The 24483-nt window shown below is 44.6% G+C and overlaps 1 protein-coding gene and 1 non-coding gene across 2 annotated transcripts; both read right to left on the reverse strand.

Moving 5' to 3' along the window:
- Nucleotides 1-19756: 19756 nt before the first annotated feature.
- Nucleotides 19757-24483, reverse strand: Rpl6 (ribosomal protein L6). Its single transcript, XM_057764803.1, has 7 exons — nt 24465-24483; nt 23439-23687; nt 23253-23354; nt 22204-22347; nt 21719-21767; nt 20113-20297; nt 19757-19940 (listed from the first exon to the last, which is right to left on the reverse strand). Exons 2-7 carry the CDS (start codon nt 23685-23687, stop codon nt 19788-19790), a joined length of 882 nt encoding a protein of 293 aa, XP_057620786.1. The 5' UTR covers nt 24465-24483; the 3' UTR covers nt 19757-19787.
- Nucleotides 23867-23999, reverse strand: LOC130872306 (small nucleolar RNA SNORA42/SNORA80 family). Its single transcript, XR_009056914.1, has one exon. It is a non-coding gene; the product is annotated as a small nucleolar RNA SNORA42/SNORA80 family (small nucleolar RNA).

Here is a 24483-nt window from a genome sequence, read left to right on the forward strand (position 1 = left end):
CCCTCCTCCTTGCTCAGGTGTGCACCGGTTGCTCAGGCCAGAGCCTCTTTTTGGGAGGATGGTGGAGGGTCAACACTTTTATCATTTAAATGAGAGATACTTTCAGAAGTCTCTCATGAAATATTGGGTGTAATTCAGTGTTAGCGGGCCAGCCTAGCATAGCTGAGGTCCTGGGTTCTATCAACAACATAATAAATAAAATTCATGTCTGGTGGTGCACAGCAGTTCTCCCAAGCGCTTGGGAGACAAAAGCATGAGGACCACTGAAAGTTGCAGGCTAGCCTGGTCTATATAGCATGTTTCAGGTCAGCCTGGGCTACATAGGCCCTGTGTCCAAAAAATAAAATAATTCGGTAATTAAGTAATAATACTGAAGACTGGTATATAATAGGCATTACACAATGAGTCATGAGAACTCACAGTAGGTGGTTAGTATTATACTGAAAAGGAAGGTGTAAAAAAGCATTGACATCTGATAAAAATAAACTACCTATCAACTATGATTACCTTCAGACTAGAGAGATGGTTGACTGGTTTAAGAACACTGACTGCGGGCTGGAGAGATGGCTCAGCGGTTAAGAGCATGACCTACTCCTCCAAAGGTCCTGAATTCAATTCCCAGCAACCTTGTTCTTGGTTTCACAGAGGTAAGAAAGTCCTCTCTTATGGAATGCAGCAGGCATGTACCTAAAAAACATGATGCATGCTTAGCATACACGTGGCTCCAGGTTGCACACCATCACCCCCAAAAGGAGTCCTAAAGTATGCCTGTAATGTTAGCGCTCTGAAGACTCAGGATCCAGAGTTCAGAGTCATCCTTTGAAACATAGCAAGATCAAGGTCATTTGTAGAAAGAAGTTTCTGTCCTGCCTGATCCCACAGCCGTTCAGTCCCAAAAAAACACTCAGAGGCTTATATTAATTATAAATTGGCTGGCCTATTAGCTCATGCTTATTATTAACTAACTCTTACAACTTAAATTAGCCCAAATCTTGTCTATGTTTAGGCCCATGAATGGTGCTTTTTCTCAGTAAGGCATTCTCATCTTGCTTCCTCTGCTTCCAGCTGGTGACTGGATCTCTACCTTTCCTCTTCCCGGAATTCTCTTAGTCTGGTTACGCCATCTGTATACTTCCTGCCTGGCTACTGACCAATCAGCATTTTATTAAACTGATATGAGTGACAAATCTTTACAAAAGCATTATTCCACAGCAGTCATCCTCCCAAACACAGCAAAATCAAGGTCAACCTGGGCTATATGAGACCCTGTCTTAAAGCAGAAACAACAATAATATGGAGCCAAGATTACTCTTCCTGGGCCGGGCGATGGTGGCGCACACCTTTAATCCCAGCACTCGGGAGGCAGAGGCAGGCGGATCTCTGTGAGTTCAAGACCAGCCTGGTCTACAGAGCTAGTTCCAGGACAGGCTCCAAAACCACATAAAAAAAAAATTACTCTGCCTGTAATCTCAGCATCCAGGAGGCCAAGACAGAAGGACTGCTATTGGTTTGAGGCCAGCCTGGGCTACATAGTGAAACCTGCCTCAGAAAACAAAGCAAGGAGATAGCTCAGTGGGTAAAGTACTTGCTTTACTGGGTTTACATCCCCAGGATCATGTAAAAGCTGGGCATGGCTGTGTGTGGCCCCTAGCACACAGAGGTGTGTTCCCCTCAGGTGGCAACAGGAGGACCTCTGGGGCCCACTGGCCAGCCAGTCTAGCCTAAATTATGAGCTCCAAATTCATTGAGAGACCATGTCCCAAAGAGGTAGGACTGGAGAGAGGGCTCAGTTCTTAAGAGCACTTCCTGCAGCCAGGCAGTGGTGGCGCAAGCCTTTAATCTCAGCACTCAGGAGAGAGGGGCAGGCCAATCTCTGTGAGTTCAAGTTGAGGCCAGCCTGGTCTACAAAGTGAATTCCAAGATTGAACTGTTACACAGAGAAACCCTGACTTAAAAAAAGAAAGAGAGAGAGAGAGAGAGAGAGAGAGAGAGAGAGAGAGAGAGAGAGAGAGAGAGAGAGAGGAGCACTTCCTGCTCTTACCGAGAATCTGATTTCAGTACCCAGCACCCATGTTACCGAAACTCCATGGCCACCTGCATTTATGTACACATTTTCACACACACCCCACATATACATAATTTAGAAAAAAATATACCCAGCATAGTTGCACACACTTTTAATCCTGGCACTTGGGAGGCAGAGGCAAGCAGATCTTTGGGTTTAAGGCCAGCCTGGTGTACACAGTAGATGCCAGGTCAGCTACACCATGAGACCTTGTTCCAAATAAATAAATAAAGTAATAATAAAGTGAAGAACAATAGAGGAAGACAGCTGACATCAGTGTCCTGCCTTCACAGTGACTATTTCATCAAATCCCCAGACAGTCTCCCCTGACAGATACTGTGTTACAGTTTGGACCTGAAGCGTTCCCCCTAAGGCACATGTGTTGAAAGCCTGGGGCTGGAAGCAGCTGTGTTTGGAGGTGGAGTTTGAGGAGGTGTTTGGGTCAGGAGAGCTCTGACCTCATCAGGGGGTTAACCCATTGATGCCTTCAGAACTGAAGAATTGGCTGTTGAGTAGGTCCTAGTGGGGAGACTTGGCGGTAGAAAGCTTTATCTTCGCCCTGTCCTTCCTTCCACCTCCCTCTGTGCCAGCCACTGTGACGTGAGGGCATTTCTCTGCCACCTCTCCCATCACCATGGAGTCCTGACCCACCACAGGCCTGAAAGCAATGGAGCCAATCGGCCACAGGCTGAAACCTCGCTCATCTGTAAGCAGATCTTCTCAGGCATTTGGTCAGAGCTAAGATGGCCTCACCTTCAGTTGGCAAAGCAAGCTTCAGTCCCATTCTCCCCTCAATGGCACAAAACAAGTCAACATCAAAGCTTGGATTCCTCCTGATTCCTCCACACCCCCAGATTCCTTATTGTAGATCAGGTTGGCCTCAAACTCACTAAGATCCTCCTGCCTCTGCCTCCTAAGTGCTGGAATTAAAGGCGTGCATCACTTCTGTTCAGCTCACTCATATCTTCTAAACAGGTAAAACGTGCAGGTTTTAAACTCTTGATGCCCATCTTAGGCGACTCAGAGATTTTTCTCTTCATGTTTATATTTTAAGATCAGCAGTCAAGAGGCCCAGAAACTATTGACCCCTCCCCAATAAGTGAAAAGAGTCCATGCTTAGACTTGAAAGTCCTTTAGACTGAATAATGAATATTTTGACAGCAGTAATTAATCAGTCAGCAATATGAGGTGGCTCAAGAATTAATATTTATAGATCCCCCTCTAGACACAAGGCCATCTGTGGGAATTTTTAGAATGGATCTTTTTCCTATAGTTTGGAGCAGAACAAAAGTCACTGCTCAAAAGAACTTCAGCTCCAGGCAGGGAAAAGAACCCTACTGAGTCATGACAGGGGAGGGAGAGGGGGATCCCTTATAAACAAGAAAGAAGATGTATGGCTTTTTTGCATTAAAAATTTACAGAAGGCCAGATGGTGGTGATGCAGGCCTTTAATCTCAGCTCTCAGGAGGCAGAGGTAAGAGGATCAATGTGAGTTCAAGGCCAGCCTGGTCTGCAGAGTGAGTTCCAGGACAGCCAGGGCTGTTCAGAAAACCCTCGTTTGGAAAAGCAAAAAACGAAAACAAGAAAATTATCTGTTTTATTTTATGTGTTGAGTGTTTTTTTAAATATTTATTTATTATGTATACAATATTCTGTCTGTGTGTATATCTGCAGGCCAGAAGAGGGCACCAGACCTCATTACAGATGGTTGTGAGCCACCATGTGGTTGTCGGGAATTGAACTCAGGACCTTTGGAAGAGCAGGCAATGCTCTTAACCACTGAGCCATCTCTCCAGCCCTGTGTTGAGTGTTTTGTCCCCATGCATATCTGTGCACCACATGTAAGCCTGGTAACATGGAGGTTGGAAGAGCACTAAGGTCGACCAATTGAGCTACATTCCCAGCCCCAATGCATGATTTACGACTTCTTTTTTTAAAATTGTCCCTTCCTTCTTCCTTCTCTTTTTAAATTTTTTATTAAATTTATTAATTTTACTTTTATGTGTATGAGTCTTTGCTTGTATGTATGTATGTATATATGTACGTATGTGTACCACAGGTGTGCCTAGTAATCACAGAGTTCAGAAGAGGGCATTAGATTGCCTAGAACTGCAATTACAGGCAGTTGTGAACCATCAGGTTGGCCCTGAGTCCTCTGTGAGAGAAACAAGTGCTCTTAACTACTGAGCCATCTCTCCAGCCCTTTCTTTCTTTCTTTCTTTTTTTTTTTTTTTTTGGTTTTTCGAGACAGGATTTTTCTGTGGCTTTGGAGCCTGTCCTGGAACTAGCTCTTGTAGACCAGGCTGGTCTCGAACTCACAGAGATTCACCTGCCTCTGCCTCCCAAGTGCTGGGATTAAAGGCGTGCGCCACTACCGCCCAGCTAGCCCTTTCTTTCTTAAACGAGGCTTATAGCCCAAACTGCCCTTGAACTTGCTCTGTAGCCAAGAATGATCCTTTTTTTTTTTTTTTTTTTGGTTTTTCGAGACAGGGTTTCTCTGTGGTTTTGGAGCCTGTCCTGGAACTAGCTCTGTAGACCAGGCTGGTCTCGAACTCACAGAGATCCGCCTGCCTCTGCCTCCCAAGTGCTGGGAACCAAGAATGATCTTAAACTTCTTGATCCTTCTAACTCCACCTCCAGAATGCTGGGCTTACCGTTGCACACCACATATCCAGCTGGAATCAACCTCTGTACCCTTTCTTTGGAGAAGAAAAGAATCAAAAGGGGGAAAGGGGCAAGGGGCATGTTGACTGGGTAGACCCTAGTCAAGAGCTCAGAGGAAGATGGATCAAGTAGGAAGAGCATATATGAGTCACCCACCCCCATAGGAGAGCCACCTCCTCCAGAGGGAGTGAGTTTGTGGGTACACAGGTAGTGCCCCTGCTGTTGATGCAATGTTTGCTGGCCTTGGCTCTAGCTGGGGCTCCTCGGGGATTTTGTAATGTCTCTTGCTTCTGTTAACATTTCTGTTCCAGCTGATTGTCTGAACTAAGCCCATAATCTTTATTGGGTGTTCAGATATGCAAGTGTGGAGTGGCGATAAGCAGTCTCTAAGAAGCTGACTGACGGCTTAAAGATAGTTCTGGAAAGAGCTGCCAGGCAAACTTATAGGGAATTGACAAAGACAGGAAAAAGCTTATAAAAACATCCATCAAACACACATGAACATGCAGCAGAGATTATTTTCATCTCACAGTATCAAAGAGGAAACACAGATGCCTTCGCTAGAAATCTCCTTTTGAAGGGATCCAGAAGGCCACATTCATTTCAGAGACTCATCATTTTCTGCTCTTGGGTGGGTGTGCAAGCACAAAGGCAAGGAAATCCCATGAAAGAAATTCTAAAAAATCTTCTTGGAGCCCCACAGAATTAGCAGAACTAAGGGACAGCCTCCACCTTGATGAAAACCCCAAGATGAAAAATACTGTGTGCCCGCCCCCTGGCGGGCCTCTGAGTCATTGTTGCCTTAAATTACATATTCCAGTTTGGGAATTTGTAAAAGTATTCATTCAAGCCACAAAATCCTTAGATTAAGGCCAGGGGTGAATGCCTTTGTGTGTGTGTGTGTGTGTGTGTGTGTGTGTGTGTGTGTGTGTGTGTGTGTAGCTTTGGCTGTCCTGGAACTCACTTTGTAGACCAGTCTGACCTCAAACTCATAGAGATCTGCCTGCCTCTGCCTCCCTAGTGCTGGGATTAAAGGCATGCATCACCACCACCACAGGAGCCGAATCTTAATAATAAAATAAAATAAAAAAAGAAAGAATCTTTTTTACTTTTTAATTTTATGTGTTTGAATGTTTGTTCTGCATGCATGTCTATGTACCATCATGCATGCAGTACCCATGGAAGCCAGAAGATGATGTCAGCTTCCCTTAGACTGGAGTTATAGATAACTATGAGCCGTCAAGTGGGTGCTGGGAATTGAACCCTGGTCCTCTGAAAGAGCAGCCAGTGCTCTTAACCACCAAGTCATGTCTCCAGAAACTTGCTGCTTATCAATATTCTTATCTTGAAAAGCTCAAAAAAAAAAAAAAAGAAAAGCTCAAAGATCACGTGATGTTCTTGTTTCTTCCTATCTCTTCATGATCTGTGAGTTCGAGACCAGCCTGGTCCACAGAGCTAGTTCCAGGACAGGCTCCAAAACCACAGAGAAACCCTGTCTCGAAAAACCAAAAAAAAAAAAAAAAAAAAAAAAAAAAGAACTATCTCTTCATGATTTTAGGATAGTTCCAGGCTGCTTCCTGGAACATGCTTAATTTCACATCTCTTTGGTTTGTTTTTAATTTTTTTTTCGTTTTGTTTTGTTTTTTCGAGACAGGGTTTCTCTGTGGTTTTGGAGCCTGTCCTGGAACTAGCTCTTGTAGACCAGGCTGGTCTCGAACTCACAGAGATCCGCCTGCCTCTGCCTCCCAAGTGCTGGGATTAAAGGCGTGCGCCACCACCGCCCGGCCATGTTTTTAAATTTTAAACAAGATTTATTTATTTTACTTTACTTGTGAGTATGACTTGACTGCATACATCTATATCACATGTATGTCTAGTACCCTCAGAGGTCAGAAGAAGGTGTTGGATCTCCTGGGACTGGGGTTACAGATGATTGTGAGCTGTGGCTGCTGGGAATTGACACAAATTCTCTGCAAGAGCAACAAGAGCTCTAAAGTGCTGAGCCACTTCTCCCTCCCCTGGTTATTATTGTTGTTGTTTAAATAATTATTAGAAATTTACATCAAAAAGCCGGGCAGTGGTGGCACACATCTTTAAATCCCAGCACTTGGAGGCAAAGGCAGTCAAATCTTTGAGTTGAGCCCAGCCTGTTTAAAAGAGTGAGTTCCGGGATAGCCAGGGCTACACAGAGAAACCCTGTCTTGAAAATCTCAAACCAGCCAGGTGGTGGTAGCACACACCTTTTATCCCAGCAGTCAGGAGGCAGAGGCAGGCAGATCTCTGTGAGTTCAAGGCCAGCCTGGTCTACAGAGCTAGCTCCAGGACAGCTAGGGCTATTACACAGAGAAACCCTGTCTCAAAAAAAGCAAACAAACAAAAAGAGAAAAGCCAAAACAAAAACAAAAAAAGACAAACAAACAAAAAATTGACATCAGAGATCTATCTGTGTGTGAGAGGAGGCGTGCATGCCTACGACTGCCAGCTCACTGGGGATTCTAATGTAAGGCGCTGAGGATGCAGCTGAGTGATGAGAGAGCTTCCTAGCATATACAAGTCCAGGATTCCCTCACTAGCACAAGAAAGTAACAGTAAGCTAAAACCAGGACCAAGGATGTAGCTCAGCAGTTGGTAGAACATTTGTACAGCATGCACAAAGCCCTCGCTTCAATCTCAGCACTCCACATAATCCAAGCGTCGTGGCACATGGCCTGCAGTCCTATCCCTCAGTAGGTGGAAGGTAAGAGGATCTACAGCTCAGGTTATGTATTGAGTCTGAAGCCAGCCTGGACTACACGAGACACTGACAAAAAGGAGCCAGATGTGGCGGCACACAGCTTTAATCTTACACACTTGGATCTCTGTGTGTTCAACGCTACATATCGAGTTCCAAACCAGCCAAGGTTGCACGGTGAGACCCCATGTCAAAAGACAAAATTAAAGGGGGAGGGAGGGAATGGGACGAGGTGGGAGGGGACACCTCAATTCAGAGTTAATGAAACAACTTAATTAATAAAAAGATAAAATTAAACATAGATTAATGAGGGAAGAAAATTTAATTGGGCATGACGGTACTGCACAAACATCAGACTGATCAGATTCTCTATTTCTTCTCTCTGAAACTTTGTGCATGTGTAGTAATGATTCCTTTGCTCTTTGCCTCTGGCCAGCCTCGTGTGACCATGGCCAGCTTTTCTTCTATGACATCACCTTCATTGGATCAGGTAGTATTTGTCAGCCTGTGCCTTAATTACTGCACTTGACATAATATCCTCCTGATCCAACTGTGTGCTGGAAAATACCTCAACACCTCCTTCAAGGCTGAGTAAGTACTTCATTGTATAGATTTGCCACATCCCCTTCATCCAGTGATATAAACATGTTCTGAAGGGACTCTAGCCAGCCTGAGCATGGTAAACATGTTCCAGTAGACCTTGTCTTTCTCCCCCATTCCCTCTGCCTTGCTAAAAACTGTTAGATTACATTCCAAAACTAGCTACCAAGAGCTATTCATTATTTGGCCACTTCCTCCTCCTGAGACTGACTACCGAGGTCCAGCTATTATAGTATTGAAGTCTAGCAATCAAAACCCCTTTTGACTCACCTAATTAACATGCCCGATTAAAATTAAACACCTCATCCTTAACACAAGGTTTCCCCTTTTGCCTTTATAAACTGCCTCTTGTCTATGGGCCACATCTGTCTCCTCTCTATCCAGAGGCGGTCCTTTGCTCCCACCTCACCTGGGTTGTTCCCTTCCCCTCTCCCTAGCTCTCTAACAGCTCTCCTGTCTTTGTTTGTCTCTTATTCCCTTTTGTTTGTCCTTCTGGGGCATATAAATTTCCCTTGTGGTGAGAACTTGATCTTGGGGTGTCCTGTTCCAAAACCAGTCTGATGTGGGAGTCCCCTCTGTATGTTATGAATATGTTTTATTACCATTGGTTATTAAAGAAGCTGTTTCAGTCAATGGCTTAGTAGAGTAAAACCAGGAGGGAAATCTGAACAGAGATATAGAGAGAAAGTAGGTGGAGTTAGGGAGATGCCATGTAGTAGCCGAAGGAGAAGCCATGTAGTTGCCAAAGGAGAAAAACACAAGCTGCCAGCCAGAACCTTACCGGTAGGCCACAACCTCATGGTGATTCACAGATTAATAGAAATGGTTTAATTTGGTTAAGAACACCGGCTGCTCTTCCAGAGGTCCTGAGTTAAATTCCCAGCAACCATATGGTGGTTCACAACCATCTGGCACCCTCTTCCAACGTGTGGGCATACATGCAGGCAGAATGTTGTATACATAATAAATAAATAAATCTTTTTTTTTTTTTTTTTTTTTTGGTTTTTCGAGACAGGGTTTCTCTGTGGCTTTGGAGCCTGTCCTGGAACTAGCTCTTGTAGACCAGGTTGGTCTCGAACTCACAGAGATCCGCCTACCTCTGCCTCCCAAGTGCTGGGATTAAAGGCGTGCGCCACCACCGCCCGGCTAAATAAATAAATCTTAAAAAAAAAATAGAACCCATGTTTATTTCCACTCTCCACGTTCAGTCTCAACCCCTTTGGCGAGGGGCCTAGCACCTCCCTCCTTTAAAAAAAGAAAAAAAAAGAAAGAAATGGTTTAATTTAAGATGTAAAAGTTAGCCACCATCACCCAGCTCCATAAAGCATTTTTTTTTTTTTTTTTTTGGTTTTTCGAGACAGGGTTTCTCTGTGGTTTTGGAGCCTGTCCTGGAACTAGCTCTTGTAGACCAGGCTGGTCTCGAACTCACAGAGATCCGCCTGCCTCTGCCTCCCAAGTGCTGGGATTAAAGGCGTGCGCCACCATCACCCGGCCATAAAGCATTTTTTAAAAAAGGGTACTCCTGCCGGGCGGTGGTGGCGCACGCCTTTAATCCCAGCACTTGGGAGGCAGAGGCAGGCGGATCTCTGTGAGTTCGAGACCAGCCTGGTCTACAAGAGCTAGTTCCAGGACAGGCTCCAAAACCACAGAGAAACCCTGTCTCAAAAAAAACAAAAAACAAACAAACAAAAAAAAACTCCTGGTCAGAAAATAATTACAAATACACAATAAAGACATTCAGGGGGCTGGAGAGATGGCTCAGAGGTTAAGAGCACTGACTGCTCTTCCAGAGGTCCTGAGTTGAATTCCCAGCAACCACATGGTGGCTCACAGCCATCTATAATGAGATCTGGTGCCCCCTTCTGGCATGCAAGCATACATGGAAGGAATGTTGTATACATAATAAATAAATAAATAAATCTAAAAAAAAAAAAGACATATTCAGATGAAAAAAACCTCTCTGAATGGGTCACAGTGTGTTTAAAAATATACATAGGCTTGAGAAAGAGAAGAAAAAGAGTATAGACAGTTATAAAAAGAAATAAATATTTTTATTTTTTTCTTTTTTTTAAATATTTATTGATTTATTATATATGCAATATTCTGTCTGTATATATTCCTGAAGGCCAGAAGAGGACACCAGACCTCATTACGATGGTTGTGAGCCACTATATGGTTGCTGGGAACTGAACTCAGGACCTTTGGAAGAACAGGCAATCTCTTAACCGCTGAGCCATCTCTCCAGCCCAGAAATAAATATTTTTAAAAAATTAAAACAAAGTCTTTAAAGAGACAGAGTACAGGGCCTGGAGAGCTGGTTTGGTGGTTAAGAGCACTGGGTGCTCTTCCTGAGGATGTGAGTTCAATTCCCAGCAACCATATGGTGGCTCACAACCATCTATAGTGGGATCTGATGCCCATTCTGGCCTACAGGCATACATGCAACTACAGCACCATATACAAAAAATAAAGAATAAATATTTTTTTAAAAAAGAGACAGAGTACAGATAGTCATAAATTAAAAAAATAAGAAAATAACCAGGTGGTGGTTCACAACTTTAATCCCAGTACTTGGGAGCAAAGGCAGGAGGATCTCTGTGAGTTAGAGGCCAGCATGGTCTACAAGAGCTAGTTCCAGGAGAGGCTCCAAAGCTACAGAGAAACATGGTCTTGGAAAAGAAAGAAAGAAAGAAAAAAAGAAAGGTCATTAAAGATGTAAAATACACAGTCTGGATTATGTATATTATTGTGTTTTCTTTGAATTTTGTGATTGTGAATGAGCTAAGTACAGAGAGACATTTCAGTATACAGGCTGATAAGCTAAACCAATATATATGTTTTAAAGTTATCTTGACTTCAAAATATGTTGCTTTGGAAAAGATGTTCTGGCTGGGCAATGGTGGTACATGCTTTTAATCCCAGCCCTTGGGAGTCAGAGACAGGGAGATATCTGAGAGGTCAGCTTAGTCTAAAAGAGCTAGTTCCAAAAAATAAATAAATAAAAAATAAAAAAGAGCTAGTTCCAGGATAGCTAGGACTGTTACACAGAGAACTTCTGTCTCAAAAAAAAAAAGAAAAAAGAAAAGAAAAGAAAAGAAAAAAAGAAAAAAAGAGAGAGAGAAAGGAAGGAAGGAAGAAAGAAAAGATTCTGCATTTGTTTCCACAGGGAATTGAAAACTATGGATTCCTTACTGGCTAGTATGGTTTGATCAAACAAAATCACCTGAAGAAATGGCCCAGAATGTCCAACATTCATGACAGCTTCAGGAATGCTGGCTGAGATGAACCTACCACACAGGATACTCCATGAAGGACCAGATTTACAGCACCCTCAATCAGCAGGAAGTAGTCTAGAGAATAGTAGTGTAATGCCTACTCTATACGCTAGACATTAGGGTATGGTTCATGAGCTGGGCAAGGGCCTGGAGACTGAAACACAGACACACAAACACACAGTGACACAAATAACACCAAGAATGCCGCCTTTATTGTGTTCCAAGGAAGCTTATATAGGATCTTCTTCCACGCCCTAACTCTCAGCTACAAGCCCATCAGAAACCATTCCCCTGCCATTAGGAACTCCTGAGAGTCTCATTATCAGAGCAGCAACAAAACAAGTTGTTTGCTCAGAGCAGATGCAAGCATACGAAAACAAGCTGTTTACTCTGGCAGGCAGGGGGGTCACAGGAAATTCAGGGTCTGGGGGTCCACAGTCCCCAACATCTCCCCTTTTTCTATGTAATTAGACCAAGGTTCTGGACTGGCATGTGCATGGCACAAATATGATGGAAAGAAGGAGAGCAACCAATCTCATGCAAATTCCACAAGAAATTCAACTGTTCTTGTTTCAAATGAATGATATTAAATGTTGCTACTGGCTAGGAAGATAGTCACAGCAGCTGTCTGGCTGATGGCAATTTTGGCTGCCACGAAGGAGGCTGCAGTGGTATCCGTGGGACAGGATGGCTGGACAGTCATCCTTGAACTCCAGATCCTCCTGCCTCTGCCTCCTTCAGCAAATTCTACCAGTGTGCACCACCACAACCGGTAGAGACAGCTCCTCCAGGCCAGGACCTTACTGGGCCAGAGCAACATGCCTCCAGCCACCGCTGGGAGCTGGGGCAGCAGGCAGGTTCTGGGACCTTCCTAGGCTACTGCACAGGTCCCTTGGATCCTGTAGAGCCAGGAACTGCTGCAGCCTCCCTGCCTTGCCGCCACCTTCTCCATAAGCCATGCGCAGATAGGCAGCCTGGCAGGGTCTGGGTGGTTCCAGCTAGCCTCGGATCCAGCCACTGACGCTGCTTATGGCATCCCTCTCACCCCACAACCTTCAGTAAACAATCATTTAGGAAATTTTGGCATCCTTCTCTCTAACCTCCTTCCTGCTATTAGTTGGGTGAAGTATTTTTAGGGGTGTTCAAAGCTACCTTTCAGGGGCCTTGCTCCATCAAACCACATTAGCCTAGAAGGATTCCATAGGTCCTCATCTTCTGTGGAAACAAAAGCAGAATCTCTTTTCCAAAGCAACAAATCCTTAGACCCAAATTTTAAAGTCAAGATACCTTTCTTGGCAGTTCCCAGAATAAAAAGTCTCTCTCTAGTCAAAAAATTAAAAGAAAACACAATATACATAATCCAGGTTCTCAGTGCACATTCCATCTTTTCAAGGCCCTCAATTCACCCTCCTACCTCCTCTTTATAACTTTCCTGCTGGCCAGTATTCCGGAGGGTGTACCCCCAGAGAGTCTCTAGTTCACAATCTCAACCGTGCCTAATCGCTATTGGGCGAAGGTCTGGGGATGAAAAGACACATAAACATATACCCATCTTCAATTCACCCTCATCATTCCAAGGGCAATTTCTCAGGGATCCCTGGCTCCTGATCTCGCAGGGGGCCTCCATTTGTAACTCAATGCCTGCTGTGCTGTGCTACAGTATGGTTTGTGAGTTGGGTGCATGGGTCTGGAGATTGAAACACACACACACACACAGACAAAGACACGGGTAACACCAAGAATGCCCACCTTTGTTGTGTTCCAGGGAAGCTTATATAGGGTCTCCTTCCATGCCCTAACTCTTAGCTGCAAGCCCACCAGAAACCACTCCCCTGCCATCAGGAACTCCTGAGGGTCTCGTGCTCAGAGCAGCTGCAAAAAAAGTTCAGAGCAGCTGCAAGCACAGGAAAACAAGTTGTTTACTCCAGTAGGCAGGGAGTCACATGAAATTCAGGGTCTGGAGGTCCACAGTCCCCAACAATGTTGAAGGAAGGCTGCCAGTTAGTTCCTGGCTCCTGAGTTCTGAAATAACCACACAGAAACTATATTAATTAAATCACTGTTTGGCCCATTAGCTCTAGCTTCTCTTACATATTGTTTTAACCCATCTCTACTAATCTGTGTATCACCACGAGGCTGTGGTTTACCAGGAAAAGTTCCAGCATCTATCTCTGGTGGGGCTACATGTCTTCTCCCTGACTCTGCCTCCTTTCTTCCAGCATTCAGTTTAGTTTTCCCTGCCTACCTAAATTCGGCCCTATCAACAGGCCAAGGCAGTTTCTTTATTCACCTATGGTATTCACAGCATACAGAGGGGAATCCCACATCACAACAGAGAACAACACCCAAATTCCCTAAATGATTGTTTATAAATGTTTGTTTACATTTAAAGTGGGATATGCTATAGAGATGAACACTTTGCATTGGTATGGATCTTGGTTTAATGATACAAATTTAAGGTCAATTTTGTCATGTGTTTATTTCTGCTCTTGATTAAGGTATCGTGTTTGTACAGCTCATTTAAAAGTGTAATTTATAGCCGGGCGGTGGTGGCACACGCCTTTAATCCCAGCACTTGGGAGGCAGAGGCAGGTGAATCTCTGTGAGTTCGAGACCAGCCTGGTCTACAAGAGCTAGTTCCAGGACAGGCTCCAAAACCACAGAGAAACCCTGTCTCGAAAAAAAAAAAAAAAAAAAAAAGAGCTAGTTCCAGGACAGGCTCCAAAGCCACAGAGAAACCCTGTCTCAAAAAACCAAAAAATTAAAAAAAAAAAAGTGTAATTTATAGCCGGGCGATGGTGGTGCACGCCTTTAATCCCAGCACTCGGAAGGCAGAGGCAGGCGGATCTCTGTGAGTTTGAGGCCAGCCTGGTCTACAAAGGGGGTTCCAGGACAGGCTCCAAAGCTACAGAGAAACCCTGTCTCAAAAAAAACAACAAAAAAAAAGTGTAATTTATAATTAAGAAATACAGGTTAATAGATAATCATCTATAATAATTAAGCTTGTAGTCATGTTAGGTTTTCTAGATGGACAGAGATATATTTCAGATGGATAAGTATTCCTCAAACCTTTCAAAGACTAACAGAATACGGCATTTAAAAAGTTTTAAGAACTTAGGACTTCCCTGTCTCGAAAAACAAAAACAAACAAACAAAAAAGAACTTAGGACTTTTCATGACAATGAGACTCATCTGTTCCTGGCAACACCAATCTACTTCAAGAGGATGATGGGCATCAAAGAGATCAAAGAGGCTCCTTTTGGAGTTTGATAGGCAAGAAACTGCTTTTGCCTGAACTGCATGATGGCATGCTGTATGAACTGGACATGCAGGACCTACAGAAAAGTGACTGCTGCACTTGCCTAAAGATGAGACATTCCGAGCCGGGCGGTGGTGGCACACGCCTTTAATCCCAGCACTTGGGAGGCAGAGGCAGGTGAATCTCTGTGAGTTCGAGACCAGCCTGGTCTACAAGAGCTAGTTCCAGGACAGGCTCCAAAACCACAGAGAAACCCTGTCTTGAAAAACAACAAAAACAAAAAAACAAAAAACAAACAAACAAACAAAAAGATAAGACATTCCTTTGGGTTCCTGCTTCATGAAGAAGTGTGCTGGATACTATGGGCCTATAGGCTGAAGATGGATACCCCAATGTTACAGAAGTACTTTGTGTGGTTGTTCAGGTAGCAAAATGTCAATGTCAATTCTAAATCTTTGGAAGTTGCTTACGATGCACTTCCTGTTAACTTAGGTAATATTATATACTTCTAGGGTCTTTGATGGAGTTGAATAGTTATAATTATAGTTTTCCTTATTTATGATAAAAGATAAAGTAGATATCAATATTGTAACTGTAATTCTTGCTTGATATCTGTTTTGTTAAATGTAATTTTACTACATTAAAGTTAAAACCTTCCTTTTGACTTAGAAAGAAAAGGGAAGATGATCTGGGATTCTCCTCTGTCTGCTATGATTATGTTTTATTATCATTGGTTATTAAAGAATCTTTTTTGGCCAATGGCTTAGTAGAGTAAAACCAGGTGGCAAATCCGAACAGAGATATAGAAAGTATGTGGAGTCAGGGAGATGCCGTGTAGCTGCCAAAAGAGAAAGACACCAGCTGCCAGCCAAAACCTTACCAGTAGGCCACAATCTCATGGTGATTCATAGATTAATAGAAATGGTTTAACTTAACATGTAAGAGTTAGCTAGAAATATGCATAAGCTATTGGCTAAATAGTGTTGTAATTAATATAGTTTCTGTGTTTTTATTTGGGTCTGGGCAGATGGAAAATGAACGAGAAGTCTCTGCCTACACCAGTTCTTTCATGTTCAGTTCATATCTGGGCTGCAGTCAAGAATGACCATCTAAGACTAGAAAGATGACTCAGGTTAAGGGGACTGGCTGCTCTTCCAGAGCACCTGGGTTCAATTCCCAGCACCCACATTGCAGCTCACTCCTGCCTGTTAACTTTAGTTTCAGGAGATTCAATACCTTTACACAGATTAGATATGCAGGCTAAACACAAATGCACATGAAATAAAAATAATCTAAAAAAATGCTGTTATATACCTTAGTTTCCTGGTTTCCCCAGTCTCTCTCCTAACCTAAACTCTACACACAGTGAACATTAAAAAAATATAGCATTGCTAGTCTACCTTTAAATCTGTAGTGCACCTGCCTAGTTCCCAAAATCCCGAGGGTTATATTCCGACACAGCTATAGTATCATTTCCCATAGTTCCCTGTGGTTCACAGCCTGATTAACTTCATTTGTGTCTTACCCAAGCTCTGGCTGAGTCTCTGCTAGATTAGAAACATAATTCTTGGGGCAGTTTGAATGAGAATAAAAGCTTAGGTGCAGCTGGGTGATGGTGGCGCACGCTTTTAATCCCAGCACTTGGGAGGCAGAGGCAGATGGATCTCTGTGAGTTCGAGACCAGCCTGGTCTACAAGAGCTAGTTCCAGGACAGGCTCCAAAACCACAGAGAAACCCTGTTTCAAAAAACCGAAAAAAAAAAAAAAAAAAAAAAGCCTAGGTGCATATATTTGAATATTTGGTTCCTGTTTGCTGGAAATGCTTGGGAAGGATTTTGAAATGTGGCCTTGTTAGAGAGCTTGTGTCACTAGGGATTGGCTTTGAGGTTTTCAGAAGCCCATACCAGGCCCAGTCAGTGCTCTCTCTGCCTTGTGGTTATGGATTAGACGTAAGCTCTTAGCTATGCCTTTAGCACCATCCCTGCCTGTCTGCTGCCATGCTCCCTGCCACAATGTTCATTGACTTACCTGAAACCATAAACCCCAATAAAACTTTTCTATAAGCTGCCTTGGTCATGGTGTCTCTTCACAGCAATAGAAAATTAAGAAAATTCTCAATTCTCCACTTCCCCGTTTATTCAAACATTAAAAATGTTACTGAGGGTCTGGTCATTCTGTTTTTTGAGATAGGATTTTTCTGTGTAGCCCTAGCTATCCTGATGTCCTGGATCTCACTCTGTAGACCAGGCTGGCCTAAAACTCAAGAGATTTGCCTGCCTCTGCCTCCAGGCACTACCTGGTTGTTCATCTCTTCTTAACCTGTTCCTCAAGGTTCCACAATGGCTACTATGTTTGGGAGAAGTCAAAAAACAGTTGCTGATCAGTGAGATGCCCTACCCACCCTCCTGCATACTCACCATCCTTGATGTCAACCCCAGCTCCCACTGCTTATGGTTCAGGTAGCTTCCACAGCCACAGGCATAGTGGTGGGCTCAGCTACGGGGCACATAGCGAGTAGTTGCTCCAAAGGGACCTTCCCCAGCCTGTGGTCCAGCAGGCTCTCAAGTGTCTTGCCATGCATGCCTAGCAGGTGGGGACCCTGCTCCTCTGAGATCAAGCAGTACGCGGACTGTTTGACCTTTCTATCCCTCTGTGAGAAGTTCAGTGAGGACCTGAAACACTATAATACAGCCAAGGTCTGGGCTCCCTGCTTGAGGAGTCCTAGGTTATGACCCTGTTCTTACCCCATCTAACCCCATCTAATCCCTCATTGACAGCTGGACCACGATGAGATTATACCTGGGACAGGGATTAAGGAGGGGACTTTTCATCCCACAGATTAAAAGACATAAACATTCAATTAAAGAGTTTACTTTAAAAAAATTAATCCATGCCGGGCGGTGGTGGCGCACGCCTTTAATCCCAGCACTTGGGAGGCAGAGGTAGGCGGATCTCTGTGAGTTCGAGACCAGCCTGGTCTACAAGAGCTAGTTCCAGGACAGGCTCCAAAGCCACAGAGAAACCCTGTCTCGAAAAACAAAACAAAACAAAAAAAAATTAATCCATGGCTTAAAAAAACTTTTTTTCTCAGGTTTTTTTCATTTTCAAAGTTCTACATCATAACAATTTTAGATATTTTAGAAATTTCACATCAACAACAATTATGTTGAGCCTAGCTAAAAGTTCTGTAACTCACCCCATACTATGGTTTTTAAAGCTATATAGAGGACATTTTTTTTTTTTTAAATATATGACTATCCTGGGTTAGTTTTTTCTGAATTTGTATCCACCAAAAGTTGTGAATGTTTTTTTTGTTTTTGTTTTTTTCGAGACAGGGTTTCTCTGTGGCTTTGGAGCCTGTCCTGGAACTAGCTCTTGTAGACCAGGCTGGTCTCGAACTCACAGAGATCCGCCTGCCTCTGCCTCCCAAGTGCTGGGATTAAAGGCATGCGCCACCACCGCCCAGCAAAAGTTGTGAATGTTTTATCTGAAAACAGGGCCTAAGCAAAGGTCTACAAAAGATTAGGTTTCTACAATCTGGTTATTAGTTTCCTTGCTTACTGCATCTGTGTTTCTGTGTGCATGTGCCTCCATTAGTCTTTGTATATACATGTTTATCTGAGTACACACGCATATGCATGTCTATGTGTATATATTTGCTTATATGTATACATGGGTGTAAGTCTGTATTTGTTGTTGAAGTAAGAACACACTGGAAGCTTGCTTGCTGTTTTGCCTAGGCTGGCTGACCAATGATCCCCTTGTCCCTGACCCCTACTCCTGAAGCTGCAGGCATCTGAAGCCATATAGTTTGTGTAGGTGCTGAGGATTTGAACTCATGTGTGCAGAGAAAAGCGTTCTCAATGCTGAAGCAGCAGCTTACACATCTCATGTTTTCTTCCTTTTTGAGCACCTTATGCTGCAAAGAGATTTGTGCATGTTCCCGAGAGGTCAATCTCCAGTAAAAATAAAGCCTTTTTTTTTTTTTTGGTTTTTCGAGACAGGGTTTCTCTGTGGTTTTGGAGCCTGTCCTGGAACTAGCTCTTGTAGACCAGGCTGGTCTCGAACTCAGAGATCCATCTGCCTCTGCCTCCCGAGTGCTGGGATTAAAGGCGTGCGCCTCCACCGCCCGGCATAAAGCCTTTTTTATGCTCACACAAGCACATCTGTGCCAAGACAAATGAAACTTCTAAGAGGGTAACAAATGTGAGGTACAGTGGGTCTTACATTGAGTTTTCTTGCTCCTGGGAAGGGGATGCAAGCAGGAAGACAAAGCGCTCACCTTTTCTTTTGGTATTTTCAAGACAGGGTTTCTCTGTGGCTTTGGAGCCTGTCCTGGAACTTGCTCTTGTAGACCAGGCTGACCTTGAACTCAGAGATCCGCCTGCCTCTGCCTCCCAAGTGCTGGGATTAAAGGCGTCCACCACCACCACCTGGCTACTCAAGGCCTTTGGAAGAGCAGGAAATACTCTTAACCACTGAGCCATCTCTCCAGTTTCCTTACTCCACTATTCATCTGTTGAACATGCAAGAAAATGCAACAGAGAGCAGGGCAGTAGTGGAGGACACCTGTTAATTCCAGCACTCACGACTGAGCTCGAGGTCAGTCAGGTCTATAACTGAATTCCAGGACAGCCAGGGCTGTTACACTGAGAAGCCCTAATTTATTTCCCCCCAAATGAGCCAAATCTATGAGAGGTCCACAGCACAAACCACTCCCGGGCAATCCTACTTGTTAGGAAGCAAAACTATACCTGCAGTTAAAGCTTGCCCTGGCTGTGTGTATGTGTGTGTGCCCCAAATCCAACACCAGCTGGAGAGAGGGGCAGAGGCAGCAGGATCCTGAAACTCTCTAGTTGGCCATCCTAGCATGTGGGTTTCAGAACAAGCAGCAAGGGCCAGAGGAAGACACTGGAACACGCACAAAGCCCTCATCCAACATTCGAACACAAAAAGAGACACAAAGAAGCCGGGCGGTGGTGGCGCACGCCTTTAATCCCAGCACTTGGGAGGCAGAGGCAGGAGGATCTCTGTGAGTTCGAGACCAGCCTGGTCTACAAGAGCTAGTTCCAGGACAGGCTCCAAAACCACAGAGAAACCCTGTCTCGAAAAAACAAAAACAAAAACAACAACAACAAAAAAAAAAAGAGACACAAAGAGACACATAAAGCTGTTTAATTAGGTCATCAGCAATTTAGAAAACCAGTTTGTGAGGATACATCCCGTTCGTCAGAGAGAACTGAGAGCGCAGGTAGCCCTGCAGCTGAGGAACAGCTTTGATCTTTGGCAGAATCTGCGAGTCCACCGCTTTCTGATCAGCCTTGCGCTGCTCTGTAATCTCGTATTTCTAAACAGAGAAAAGGAAACATTTAAAACCATCACTTCCCTAGAAAAAGACCTACTTGTCAAGAACTGATAAAGCCTCCCCCAGGGGCTTATCTACTCTGAGAGTAGACTAAGGACACTGAGGTCACATTTACCATCTAGAACAATCTCAAGTCAGAAAGTTACTTCCTCACCTCCTTCTCTGTGTCAAAGATCTCGCCCTCCTGATGCCTGGGCTTACGCAGCTGCTTTTTCTTGAAGTAAGCATCAGTCAGGTGTTTGGGGATTTTAACTGTGCTGATATCAACTTTTGTAGAGGTGGCGATGACAAACTTCTGATGTGTTCTTCTCAAAGGAACTCTGTTGAGGGCAAGAGGTCCTGGGGAAAAATTTTAAAGTTTGAAAAATAAGAATTGACACTCAATAGTCAAGATTTAGCATGGTGACACATGTCTTTAACTTCAGGACAAAGGAAGACAGATCTCTTGAGTTTAAGGCGAGACTGGTTTACATAGTGAGACCCTGTGTCAAACAAAAAAAGGTTAACTTGGGTCTAGGAGCAGAGACCTGAGATGGTTCAATGGTTAAATATAATGGCCACTCTTGCTAAAGACCCTTAAATTCCCAGCACATACAGAGAGGGCCCACAACTTCCTAATTTGAAAAAGTGTTAAACCGGGCGGTGGTGGCACGCCTTTAATCCCAGCACTCGGAGGGAGGCAGAGGCAGGCGGATCGCTGTGAGTTCAAGACCAGCCTGGTCTACAAGAGCTAGTTCCAGGACAGGCTCCAAAACCAGAGAAACCCTGTCTCGAAAAACCAAAAAAAAAAAAAAAAAAAAAAAAGAAAAGAAAGAAAAAACTGTTACCTGCTCCAAAATCTGTCCATCCAGGGATTTTTTTCTCACCCTGCCTTTCCAAGGGACCAGGTAAGAAGAGAGTCGTCTGCTACATAGATTGGCTGAAATCATGGAGTACCCTTATGGGGAACCATTGACTCTCTCCCTTCTGCCTGCCTCTGCTCCATCCTACCTAGCAACCATTCTTTTTTCTTTCTTTTTGGTTTTTCGAGACAAGGTTTCTCTGTGGTTTTGGTTCCTGTCCTGGAACTAGCTCTTGTAGACTAACTAGGCTGGTCTAGAACTCACAGAGATCCGCCTGCCTCTGCCTCCCGAGTGCTGGGATTAAAGGCATGCACCACCACCGCCCGGCTAACCATTCATTTTTTATCTGTCTACAAACTCCTCATGCAGTGTGCAAGGCTACAAGAATATCATGGGAAAAAAACTTGCAGCACTTAAAATCTAAGTGTCTATTACTGCTGCTCTACTCGGCACACTCTGCACAGAGTGCATTTGTATGTGCCGCACTACAGTAGAACTTGCACGGATCCCCTTTTCCTTATATTATGTAGGTCCAGGAATCAAACTCAAGCTCTTAAGCAAACACATTTATTACCCACTAAGCCAACGTGACAGGCAAATATATTCTTGCTCTAATTAAGCCTGATTGCTGTAGAAAAATAAACTGTAGCTGGTGAGATGATAGCAAGACCTTCACATGGGCTATGTGTACCTCCTGCCACAAAAATCTAAGTGTGTGTGTCTCAATTCCACAGCAGGAAACCTGAAGCAGGGGGGAGCTCTGTAAGTTTGCAGCTTGATTCTGGAGCAAGCATGTCTCAAGTCAAGAATAGTGATTGGTACCTGGAAATCTCAACTCTTAGGAAGCAGGATTAGGACAAGGCCATCCTGGGCTCTATGACATCCTGTTAGAAACAAATATACTAAGGATTTTCTTACCTGTCACAAGCAGTAAACCACTGCCCAGTTGCTTCAGGAAAACCACTCTCTGGATATCAAACAGAAAATGACATTTAGCAATTGTATCCTGACTTCTGACCCAACATAAAATTGTTACTGTAATTTTGCTACTGTTATGAATTTTAAGTATCTAATAATCAGATGGTCTTAAAGTGATCCCATAGAGGTCAAGACCCACAGGTTGAGAACCACTGGTCTAAAGGCAGGCATGGGAGTGCACACGCATAACCTGGCACTCAAAATGTAGAAGCAGGAGAATCATGGGTTACAGGAAGTCTTGTCAAAGTTTTTAGAAAAAACAAAATACCCAAAACCACCACCAAAAGGCAATTTCTAAATTCTATCTACACACGGTGCAGCTAGTCTCTTAAGCAAGCAAATCACATACATATTTCACCAAACACAGCATATATAAATATTAATGGGAAAATATTATGATCCAGCCTCCACGGGACACTGCTCACCTTGCCCCTGTGGCGCCCAGTAAGGATGATGAGGACAGTCCCAGGAGTGATGCTGGCACGCAGGTGTCTCACATGCTGACTGAAGGGCTTTTTGCCATGGCTCAGCAGCTTCCGAGGCACATCTTCGGTAGGATAATACCTGGGCTGAAGAGAGTGCATGTACCACACTTAAGAAAGCTGTTCAGATAAGAACTGAGACAGCCTCTGGGTAAACCCCAGAAACAACCAGGAAAGAAAATCTCCTAATCCTGGGATGATAGCCCCTCTAAGCCCCCTCTTCTGCCCCTCCTAAATCCTTGGATTAAAGGTGTGCCCTACTACACCTGGCTTACTTTAACCAGAGCCAGTTCTCCAGTCCCTCAAACTTTTTTTTTTTTTGGTTTCTCTGTAGCTTTGCTGCCTGTCCTGGAACTCAGAGTTCACCTGCCTCTGTCTCCCCTCCCTAGTGCTGGGATTGAAGGCAAAAGACACCACTCCTGGCAAGATAAGGTTTCCCAGACAGCCTTGGCTGTCCTTGAACTCAGAGATTCCTCTGCCTCCAGGTGGCCGGCTCCAAATTCTACTGTGATTCTTCAAAATACGTCAGCCGGACATGGGGGGGGGGCAGGCTGAGACCCCTTCTCAACACACAGTGTGTTGTCTCATTAAGGTAAAGTATGTTTGACATACTTTAACTCCCACCTCATCAGACTCCCAGCAGTAGAAACACAACTTCCCATCTACCCACAAAAGACAAAAGAAAAAATGGCACAAAAGTAGTCAGTGGTACAAGTTAGTTAAATTAACTCACACAATCCCCACTTTGCAGTGCTGGCAATGGAAAAGCCAGAACTTTGGGTGTGCTATACTCACACTGAGCTAAACCCAGCCTAACAACTCATTCCTAAGTACACCAAGCCGCTTTCAGGCAAGAGGAAGCAACAACACAACCCAGTATTTAAGAACCTAAAAAAGTTTCTCCTCAGGCCATCTGCCCCCCCCCCCCCCCAAATCAACATCTCCACATCATTCAAATTTAAACTCACTGCCTACCCTCCTCCAGATCTTACCATTTTTCGAAGCTTAACCACCCGGGTACCACCATTCTTGTCACCACCAACTGGTTTTGTGACAGTGGCAAGGACCTTTTCCTTTTTCTTCTTCTTTTCAACCTACAAAGACAAACCCATCAAGGACTGTGGCAGGCGGGACAACCGTAGTGAAGGTGTAACTGAGGGGCATTTCCCTCCTCTTACCTTGGTTTTTGCAGCTGTGTATTTCCTTTTGTACATGGCCTTTCTGGAATACATAGCAGATCGGGAGTACCTGCCAATCCCTCTAACAAGGACTGGATTTCGGCTGCAATGGGGCTTCCCCTTCTTGAGCTTTTTAGCCTTAGGGTTACCCTTTTTGGCTGCACCAGCGGCAGGGGCATCACCGCCAGCCTTCTTGGCTGCAGGTTTCTTCTCTTTTGTATCAGGTTTCTCGGCTTTTTCACCCGCCATCTTGTGATGTAAAGAAAAAAAAAAGGCATTTCATCAACCGTTTATCACAAGTCAATACCAAAGCCAACCCTCTGCTGCTTGCAACAGGTCTCCCATGCATGTCTCAAAACTTAGCAAACTTATTCTCCCAAGTCTACACAGCAAGGAAGCCGCTGCTTTTAAGCTTGTTTTCCCATCTTAACTGTGCGACCCACTTCAGTGCCGTGGCCTACAGGCAGAGGCCAGGCAATGGTTCGGGGCCGCAGGTTGCTCTAGCACGGGACACTATGACAGGCCCAGGGAAACGGGCTTGCCATAAATCCAAACCCATGCACCTACTCCTAAATTTTAAGACCACTCTCTCTGGGGCCGCCCTCGGCTCCCGGTGCCACTAGGCTCCCAACTCGACCAAAAGGCAACAATCGGCACTCTTCGGACTTCCGGAGGAGCCGAGGAAGCCTTTTTTCGCTTCAGACGCAAAAGACAACGTGGCCGAGGCGAGCTCGGCGGAGAGTTCTGGAACCCCGACACCGGCTTAGAGAGCGCACGCCACCGTACAGTCCTCTAAGACTCCCCAGGCTACGGCAGCCGGCAAGGCCCGGCGGCCGTCTCGGGCGCTACGCTCGCTCTTCGGCCTTTTCCAACCCACACCGACAGAAATGACGCTCCCGAGAGACCTGGTGAGTGACCTCGACCATAGCGGGCCCTGGGCGGTGGCCCTCGGATGTCCCCTGCCTTCGGATGGCCCAGGATAGGGGTCCTGAGAGCGGCTCTCGCACAGACGCCCGCCATTCCTACCTTGCAAGATGGGAAAGAG

This window comes from Chionomys nivalis, chromosome 3, assembly GCF_950005125.1.
Source record: "Chionomys nivalis chromosome 3, mChiNiv1.1, whole genome shotgun sequence".
Lineage (NCBI taxonomy): Eukaryota > Metazoa > Chordata > Mammalia > Rodentia > Cricetidae > Chionomys > Chionomys nivalis.